A 10,123-nucleotide genomic window follows, 5' to 3' on the forward strand; every position below is an offset into this window, starting at 1 on the left:
TTAGCGGCGGCGCTGGAGGCGGAGAAACTGATTCTGCTGACTGATGTAGCTGGGATATTGGAGAATAAGGATGATCCAAAGAGCTTGGTGAAGGAGATTGATATAAAGGGAGTGAAGAAAATGATGGATAATGGGAAAATTGGTGGTGGAATGATTCCCAAGGTCAATTGCTGCGTGCGATCGCTAGCTCAAGGGGTGAGGACTGCCAGTATTATCGACGGCCGCGTGCCGCATTCTTTGCTGTTGGAGATTTTGACGGATGAAGGTGCTGGAACTATGATCACTGGCTAAATTTTTTAGATTGATTTTGTAGTGTTTCTTGTTTTTTATGTGATAAATGAAGCTTGCAATGAATGATGCAAGGTTTTGCTGCTTTTTGTGCCCAGCTTCTAGTAAATCGTTTTGTACTTCGCTTTTAGTAATGCATAAGGAAAATATTGATTTGGTTTCCTTATGTTTTCGTTATGAAGTTTTGGGTCTTTTGGTTGAACGAAATACTTGTTACTTGCAAATCATTTACCAGGAAAGTTTGTGTTCTTGCCTTTCGGTTCGAGTTCCAACTCTGAGGAAATTACAGTTACGGTTGCTCATCGAATGAAATTAATCCCTATATTGTATTGTAAGCAGTTAAAATTGGCAAAATCAAATTAATCGATTGCTTAGTAAAGGTTTTGTTGCTGATGAAAAAGTGCAAAATGCATACAAATGAAATCCTCGGATAATTAAAATTTAAACGGAGTATATACATCAGAACCAGTAGAAATTACCAGCATATAGGTTTTTATCCATCTACATTTATATCCCAAAATATAGTTCAGAAATATCTCGCACAACGCCACTTAAGCAAAGTGTGGTGCATGGATTACCAGACAATACTAGGTGCAAAAAATATCTAAAAATCCTAAATTGTGATTGACCTAATGCTGGTGTTTTTCAAGCTTACAAAAATGTGTTGACTGTTGATGCAAGCATATTCATAAAACCACTGCTAAGCTTGCATACTTTGTCAATATCTATGGTAATACCAAGGGCCTAATTGGACTCCGAAATGTCTTCATTCTCTTGTTCTTCATCATCTGAATCTGGAATAACAATAGATTCTAAGGCAGAATTTCGAGTGGGTCTCTGTCTCAGTCTTTGCTTTGAGACCAAACCTCTGCTTTCTGCAAGGGTATGGCTAGGGACTCCAGCTAACCGCTTGCTGTAGCGAACTCCCCTTGGATAAGAAACTGCGTGGCTTGAATGCACTTCCTTTGTATAAGGAGCTGCACGGCTTGAATGCGCTTCTGAATTTCCCAGCTCACTACTATCAGCATCATCATCTTGCTCCTCACTGTAACCACAATCCTCATGTTCATAACCAGTATCATCACTGTCTGATATGGGAACCACATCCTGTTTGGAATCACTCTCTGATGAATCATCCTTGCTGTTGGATTTATCTTCTGATCCTGTGTTTTTGTCTCGTTCAGTGCCTGAAGACCTTTTCCTTGTACTAATGTCAAACAAGGAAAGTAGAAAAGCAGCATTAGATTCAGAAATGAGGACATTATCTATTAGATAATTGGGATGAAAAATGACAGAATCCAAAAATATTAAATAAATAATATATGTTACACCAAAAACATCTTGGGCTAGCCAGTGCTAAACGGCCATGCCATTCAACAGTCAACACAGGACTATCTACTTGACTACTTCCATATCGATGTGTATGTATAATTACATATGTATATATAAGGCATGAAGCAACCCCGCAAAGTGTAGGCTGAAGATAAATTTAAGTTCGCTAATCTCTTTTTTTTGGTTTGGTTATTGACTTATTATCCAAACAAACCCCTGGACATCGTTAGAAGTAGAGCATGAACCAAATATATATATATATATACACAACATACTTTATTAACTGTATAGCTTCCTTCATGGTACGATCATAAGCTTCTGCAATATTTCCGAAAAAGAATTTCATTAGCTTCAAATATCCAATTCGCATCAAAAGATGCATAAAGAAGAAATCAATCATTCGCATCAAAAGATGCATAAAGAAGAAATCAATCAAGACAAGTTAGATGCAATTTCAATTGAAAATTCACTAGGCATTTAACAGAGAAAAATGTAAAATTCACCAGGAGAGTGTCAAGGAAAAATGGTTAAACAAATAAAATGTAAAATCCAAATTCATAGAGCGCCTTAATATTAGGCAACGTTCTCAACATACAAATTAATGCAACGGCAGCATGTCACAAATAATAGTCTAGAGAGAAAGCCGACATCTCGTTTATGCAGAAACATCTCACCCATTTAATTCACAAGACATACACACTACCAATGCAAGTAATACGTAAACCAAGAAAAGAACAAATTCAACTCCATTAGTATGCACTATGCAGGATGACGTTGACAACAGTATTGTGCATCAGAACAGGTAGATCACATTGATTTAGGAATCATCATTCATCAAACAAATGCGAATGCCACATAATTGAACATACAATACCCATCTTACCAAGTGAGTAATTAACAGGCCTGCGAGTGCGACAAGAGCGTGTATTTCCTGAGCAATAATTCCGAAAATCAGTTGATAGCATCTCCTGTCGTTGCTTTCGTATTGCTGCTCTTTCTTCATTCTGTGAAATTTGAAAGTGATGTTACTTCAAATCAATACAACAAAGATATGGACACGCCGCTAAGTATCATGAAAGACCTATCAAACACTAGACAAGATTACTAATTGCTATCATACCTTTTTAAGCTTTTCAAGAACAGGAATGACATCACTTTCAAGTTTCTTACTAATAGCAACTTCAACAGAAGATTTGCTACATGAAAATGTTTCCTGCAACCAACATTCAATGATAGTAAATTAAGAACTGAAATTTAGGATGTAGGAAGAAGATAGGGCAGTGAATTTGATCTTACAGCTGCTTTTGAAAATTCTTCCAGATTGGAGGCAAGTGTTTCCCATTGAAAATTGATGGGAATTGATAAACAGCCATTGACATCATTCTGTGAACTTGAGTCTGATGTGATTATTTCCCTATACAATCTGTGACTCTTGCATTTTGCATTTGCATCATACCTATGATCAACAAAGTGGTAATCAATATTTTGAGATTTAGAGAAATATGAAAAGACCAGAACATTTCTAAAGATTACCAAATGGAAGTGTCAGTTCCATCTCTTCCTAAGGCTACTTTGCGAAAAGAGGTAAGTTCTGTTCCTTCTTTTAAAGAATCATTAATGTATGATACTGCATCATTTTGCTGAAGATAAAAACAAACCAGCAAATAAAAAAGGGGACATTAAAACATAGACTTTGAGGATAGATTGTCTAGCCAGGAAAATGCAAAAGTATCCTATATATTAATGAAACCACAAGAGGAGATAAGAATACTTCAGCTCGAACTTCACATAGTGCTTTTAGCAGTCGCAAACGATCCAGTGGAGTAAGTTCCTTGTATTTGGATATCTCCTCTCTGCATAAACCATCCATGACATCAATTATTAACATTTTGCAGCAATCATTTTCAGCACAACATTATTGGTACATTTCCAGTACCCGTTAGACGGCACAAGTGGAATCTTCCCCTCAGCAACCTATGAAAAGGAGCCGAAAAGCATCAGTGAGACAATGGGAAGAGATAAAAAATAATTAAAATGTAAAAAGTCAAGTAACAAGCAAAGACTCACCCATGACCACCACATAGCTAGTTTCTTGCAAAGAGCAGTCACCCATTTGTCAGAATTAACCAAATTTTTATTCACTGGTGGTATCCCCTGTGAAAAATGCAAACAAAATTTAAAATTTAGAAAGAAACCAACGATGGACCAATATCCAAATAATGATAGTATAGGATAGGAATACTATGGACTTAAAAATACAAACCATAAAGGGTAAGGTAAGGATGGTTGGTTTGATTTGAAAAGTTTGCCAATTTATCATCATATTCATATTCATATCTTAGGCTTTCCTCCCAAAACATATATCCCAAAATAATAATAGAAATAATAAGAAAATAAACCCGGCTTATCTCCCTGCATCACTCCTTAATTTGGTGAAAATTGTCTTAAACAGTATTTTATCCAAAAAAAATTATGAACACAGTAAAGCTTTGAAGTTGATGAGTTCAATACATCCCTGTTGTAAAGGTGAACGCAAAAAATTAGCTCTTTTTTTGTACTAAAATGATTCGCTTGAAATGAAAAGAAATGAACAGTCACGTTGTTACTATAATCTATACAAAAGGTCATAAGTTTGATAAATTAAAAGATAAAAATAATAAATAAGAATAAGAAAGTACCTTCAAAAGTTGAATGTGAAGCTGAGCAAGTGCAGAGTCAGGCTTGACAATCCCAATTTCTAACTCTTCAGCAGAAAGCTTGAATTCTTTGCCGAGTATTGAGCTAAACACCTGAAATCACCAAAACCACCTTCACTCATTGATTTATACCCTACTCTCACACTGAATCCTACATTTTAACCCCCCAAAAAAATTAATAACAATTATAATAACAACGTCTACGATATCATGACCTAAGAAAAATTAGAAAACAACGATTTTTCTTTTCAGGAAGCGCGAATATGTTTCTTACGTCGAAGAAGTTGAGAACAGAAGCGAGTTCCCATCGTCCTCGTAGCCTCAGAATCTCATCCTCCATCGTATTCTCCTCGCCTCCACTGTGTTCTTCTGCGTTCGTCATTTCTCTTTCTCTCTCTTCGTTGCGATTTCTGAGAGAAGAAACGTTAGAGAATGATCGAATAATGGAGAATTAAAAGAAGAGGAAGCGTGATCGACAGGGCAAGACGCAAAACGGTGAGTTTTTTCTTTTTCCCGCCCGAAGCGCTTTTTACTCGCTTTTATTTTAACCTGCTCTGAATCGCAGTGGACAGTGTGGAGTGGAGTGGAGTGTTGGATTTTTTATTTATTTTAGGGTTAATTAATTTTGGGTCGCGCCCTTTTGGATCTTTTCCCTCGCGGCTTTTAAGGGTCGTGTATTGCTTGTTTGCTATGGGCCAAGGTGAAAATGAGATATGGGTCCTTTAATTATTTTCAGGATTTTTTTAACTAAATAAAATAACAGTTTTATTAGGTAACCAACTAGGATAATAGTTAATTGCACAACTAATATATGAACTGTAAAAGAAGTCCAATAAAAAATTACAAATTTTAAATCAAGAGTAATTTTAATTTCACTTTTACTTTTATTTATAGTGAAAAAATAATTACAAAATTTTTTTCCTTCTCTCCAGGTCTTTTGGTCGCACTATTTAGTATCACCTCTAACTACTTTAGTCACCGTGTCACGTAATAACTGTGCTGTTGCGTCAGGCCTTCCATCGCTCAAAGCGACAATAGACGTTTTTTTTAAGAATGTACAATAAAAATAAATAAATAAATTTTTTAAAATAAGACATCATTTTGGATGTTTTTTATACCTAGATTTCGGATGCTTAAATTTTAGAAGTATCGAATAACAAACAAAAATTCAAAACATAAGAAAAAGAAATATTTAAAAACTAAGAAAAAAAATCTAAAACTACTTAAAAAATAATCTAAAATTAAAAAAAAAATATTCAAAACATAAAAAAACATCTAAGACTTATAAAAAGACACATTTAAAATCTTGGAAAACGAAACATCCAAAACTATTAAAAAGAATCATTCAAAACCTAAAAAAAAAGCGTGGAAGCTGCTTTGAAAAAGAAAAGACGTAAATGAGAGACGGGAGATGCCAAAGGATTGAAAGGTGTTGCAGTGAAAGGAGTTACAGGCGAAAGGTGCAACAGCACGGCAAGACGAGTTAGAGGGGAAGGACGCGGCGAAAGGAGTTGGAGGAGGAGGTCACGACGTGAGAAGTTGGATTTGGGAGAGCGCATGTTTTTTTTAGCTCAATCCTAGTTTTCTTAAATTTTAAAATCAGTATTTTGAAAAATCTACTAAGTTAATTAGCTAGCTGCATATAGATTTGGTTATTTGTACTTTCTCATAAAATAAAGGATAAAGTATTAGTTTGGTCCTCCAACGTTTGAGCCAAATTCTAATTTTGTCCCTAACTTTTCAAATGTCTAATTTTTGTCCCAAAAAATTTCAAATTGATTCAATGTGTTATCCTATTGTTAAATTTGACACGAATAATTAAGAGAATGATTGACGTAGGTGCTAACAACTTTATTATCAAATATTTTCTTCTATGTATTAGAAAAACATAACCAAAACCTTTTCATCGATCTCCTTTGTGTAAAAAAATCCCAAATCGTATCAATCAATCATCAACGCTCTGGAATCAAAGAAAAATTTTATGTTAATGATTATTAGTGGATTAATTTTATTTAGGTATCGAAATCAAATATAATATTGACTCTTCAATATGTTAATTGTTTATTTCAAGTTTAATTGTGAGACAATATTGAACACATTTAAAATTTTTTGAGACTAAAATAAAAAATTTAAAATTTTTTAGAACTGAAATAGAATGTTTAAAATGTTAGATATCAAACTAGTACTTAGTCCAAACATTAAAAACTAAAATATTATTTTATCCTAAAATAAATTAATTGTTTAGATTGGATTAAATTATATATCATCCGATTTCAAGGTCTATTGTAAAGTGTTCTACCAAGGTCTATGTTTAAATAAATAAAAGCTCACAAAAATGGGTTAAATCGTGCTTTGAAATTATTTTAGATCTGAAACAAAAAATTTAAAAGTTTTTTAGTCTTTAGACTTATATACAGCAAAATGTGTTAGTATGTAGGTTTTGAAAACTTTGTTTTTGAAATTCTTTAAAATAGATCTTGAGATACCTTGATTTTTGTTAAACATCTTTTGAAATCTTACCAAGCTTGAGAAAAGTTTTAGAATGCTTTTTAATATATCTTACATTAAACTAGAAAAGTGAAACACCAACTTGTAAAATAATAAACTTTAAATGAACAAAGATAAGAGTTCAAAAAATATATACAAATCATATAGTAGTAAAATAGCTATGTCCAGCCTTCAATCAAACTTAAGAGTTTCACTATTAGAATAATTAATTATATAAGAGATATTGTTTTCCAAATCTTGTCAACCTAAATATTGACTTACGCTAGAGTGAAACACCACCTAGGGTCAGTTTGGCTAAATTTTTTAAATAAGTTCTTTTGAAATATAAGCTTAAAATATAAAAATTTTTATTAATAACAACTTTTAAATAAGTTATTTTATATTTAGAAAGTTATTATAGAAGTCCTTGTTTTAAAGTTGTGCATTAAATATGAGTGATAAAATAGCTTTTGAAAATAGAAAAAGTTACATTTTTTAACTTCTTCAAAAGCTCTTAAATAACTTTTTGAAAAGTTAAAAGTTTATCTAAAAAATTGTACCAAACACTATTAATGTAACTTTTTATAAGTCAAAAGCTAAAAAAATTAGCTTTTAGAGTTTCCCAAACGGATAACTTTAGATATTATCTCTTCAATAATCTTAGAATTTTAAGGCTGCGTTTGTTTCTAAAAACTAAGAGATTGAGATTCAGTATTATGTTCGGTAACTAGAGACTAGAACTAAAATTTCAATCTAGATACATAAAAGTTCAATTCCTTCAGTACTTGCAGAACGTGAAAATTCATGGGACTAAAATTTTTGGGAATAGAGACTAAAACTTTAATAACTTTTATTTACCAAAAATACTTATTAAACTTTTCAATTTTAAAGTCTATCCCTCATACACACATTAAAAATATAGAGAAGAGAGACATCATAGAACAGAGAGGGAGAAGAATGAGAGGAGGGAGAGGCGGTGGGGGGCCATCAGCCACCACCACCACCACCACCACTACCACTACGACTCCTCCTCTGTTGATTCCAAGCCATCCGCTTTGTCGCCGTGACGCGCCCCCTCGAGGTTCATATTTGTGTACGTGGGTCAAGAAGGCAAACTTTTCGTGATACCCGCAAGGTTCCTTAACTTGCCGGTATTCGCTAGTCTCTTCAAATAAACTGAAGAGGTTTTTGGTCTTTGATGCAGCAACAGTTCGCTCCTTCCTTGCAAACTTGTGTTCTTCAATAACATGGTGAAGCACCTCGAGAAAGACGAACACACGTACAACAAGCTTTTTTTAGAAGTTTTCGTGAAATTGTTTCTGACTCGGCTTCTCATTTTTGCTGCAAAGAAAGCATTGTTGCCCTCACTCCTCTCTTGCAGAAGTAAGGGTTTAGTTTCAATCCCACTAGGTAACCAATAGGAGTTTTGCCAACTCCTACCAACTTTTATTGGGATGGACTCTAGAGCCCATTTCAGGAAAAAAAAATATATGTCCAATCATCCATGGTAAACTTAATTCAACTCCAATTATCACTAGTAAACATAATAAACCCTATCTTTTACAATTCAAGTCTAACCTCATCCCCCAACCCTGACGGCTACCCCTTTCCGACCTCCCTTCTCCATTAGAAGACACACCCATTTAAAAGACACATCCACAAAAGACACCTCCATTAGAAAACACATGTATAAAAAGACACTTTCTAAAAACACGTGCATAAAAAGACACATCAATTAAAAGAACATTCATAACCCACATCAATTGATGATGCATTTGTTCCTTCTTCTCCAAATATACATTCCATCGACGAAGCTGTCGGAAGATGCAGGATTTTTGTTTGCGACTTTGGGACAACGTCGAGAGATACACGTTAGATGGCAATCGGGTGATGGAACACGCACGCGTTTTTGCGATATCAGATTTCACCGTCATGAAACGGCGGTGCACTAATGAACCGGCGACGCAGCGGTTATTGCGGCTGGAACGACAGCGCACCGCAGTGGCGGCGAATCGGCACCTGAGTCACAAGCTCAGCGTACTTCACCTTTCTAGGGAGGGCTAGGATGCTGAAGCCATTGTTACGGAGCATGGCATCTCTGAGCATCAAGCGCATGATAGCAAGCTACACCGAATTGAAGTATTAATATGTTGACCAGAACGATGATCTGGATGGAATGGGAACGAGAGCGAGGTCATCCTCTCCACGTCGCAAGAAAACGGAGCGATGAAACCTTGAAGGCCATGAATAACCATCATGCCGTTGTTGAAGAGATCAGGTTGCGTGATCTCCACCCCCTCCGAAAGAAGATGCCGCAATGATAGGAAGAAAACAGACGCTGATCACAGTGACCTTGTGGGCAGTTACTTAACACAATCCTTATTATTCAAATCTTTTATTAATGTCATTTTTTGAAAATTCAAATTTCTTAAAAATAATTTAAAATTATTAAATATTAACTGAGTTGTGAAAAATTGGCAGATTGACTCTTGGTGCCCAATACTTTTCCTGATAAAAATTTCTTATTTCTTTCTATTTTATTTTAAGAGTAATTATCTAAATCAGTCCCAATGATTTTAAAAGTTGACATTTTAGTCCCTTAAAAAATTAATATACAAAAATATCTCCAAAGTTTTACTCCGACAGACAAATTAATCTCCAATCTATTTTCCGGCGGAATAATTACCCAAATCAGTTTTCAAAGATTTTAAAAGCGAACATTTTAGTCCAAAAAAGAAATTAATACACAAATCAATCCCAACGTTTGTCTTTGTCAGACATAACAGTCTTCCATCAATTTTCCGACGTAAGTCACTAACGGAAAATACAAATTTGACACATTTTTTTATTAACATGATTTTGGCGCATATTATAAATCAAAGGAAAATAATTTGTATGTGCCACATGGATGTATATGTTAAGTTAGTCTAATTATGGAATAGAAATTCAGTTAACTTTTTAAATTAATTGATAATTTGGTGATCAAGTTAAGATTCAAGTGAAAATAGAAGAATAACTTTGATTATAATTAATTCCTAATTATCCGACCAAGCTAAGTTATATTAAATACAAAAATATTAAATGGTTTCAACCTTGAGTTTTTTTTTTTTAAATAATCTCTAATAACTTTATTGAACATTATTATTATTATTATTATTATTATTATTATTATTATTATTATTATTGAATGACAATAAATATATATTTATATATGCTTTTTTATATTTTTTATCCATTTTTTTATATTATAAATATATATATATAAATTTAACGAATAAATTTATCATTATTTTTGCTCAAAAACAAGCAAAAAATTATGG

General features: G+C 33.7%; 2 protein-coding genes across 3 annotated transcripts in view; one reads left to right on the forward strand and one right to left on the reverse strand.

The window, feature by feature from the left end:
* The window catches only part of LOC107614221 (acetylglutamate kinase, chloroplastic), a gene marked incomplete in the record, with an annotated part of 3,605 nt that extends 3,063 nt beyond the window's left edge, over positions 1 to 542 (forward strand). Inside the window, 1 exon segment of the mRNA XM_016316448.2 lies at positions 1 to 542. Coding sequence (XP_016171934.1) covers positions 1 to 291 — 291 coding nt within the window.
* On the reverse strand, positions 697 to 4,936 carry LOC107614502 (DDT domain-containing protein DDR4). Of its 2 annotated transcripts, XM_016316695.2 has the most exons (11): positions 4,591 to 4,932; positions 4,299 to 4,409; positions 3,688 to 3,774; positions 3,557 to 3,594; positions 3,392 to 3,473; positions 3,154 to 3,260; positions 2,917 to 3,076; positions 2,741 to 2,833; positions 2,504 to 2,624; positions 1,896 to 1,938; positions 697 to 1,495 (listed from the first exon to the last, which is right to left on the reverse strand). In XM_016316695.2, exons 1-11 carry the CDS (start codon positions 4,696 to 4,698, stop codon positions 1,033 to 1,035), a joined length of 1,413 nt encoding a protein of 470 aa, XP_016172181.1. In that variant the 5' UTR covers positions 4,699 to 4,932; the 3' UTR covers positions 697 to 1,032. The 2 variants fall into 2 exon arrangements, with proteins under 2 accessions (XP_016172181.1, XP_020965619.1); XM_021109960.1 differs by lacking the exon at positions 1,896 to 1,938 and having other exon boundaries at positions 703 to 1,495; positions 4,591 to 4,936.

Source organism: Arachis ipaensis, chromosome B08 (assembly GCF_000816755.2).
Source record: "Arachis ipaensis cultivar K30076 chromosome B08, Araip1.1, whole genome shotgun sequence".
NCBI lineage: Eukaryota > Viridiplantae > Streptophyta > Magnoliopsida > Fabales > Fabaceae > Arachis > Arachis ipaensis.

Bases quoted from the DNA above. Each gene is read 5' to 3' on its own strand.
- LOC107614502 (XM_016316695.2), bottom strand. From the start codon at position 4,698: ATGACGAACGCAGAAGAACACAGTGGAGGCGAGGAGAATACGATGGAG. The intron at 3,261-3,391 runs GTATTCTTATCT...TTTTATCTTCAG, and splicing joins TATGTGAAGTTCGAGCTGAA to CAAAATGATGCAGTATCATA. The intron at 1,496-1,895 runs GTATGTTGTGTA...GTTTGACATTAG, and splicing joins GAAGCTATACAGTTAATAAA to TACAAGGAAAAGGTCTTCAG.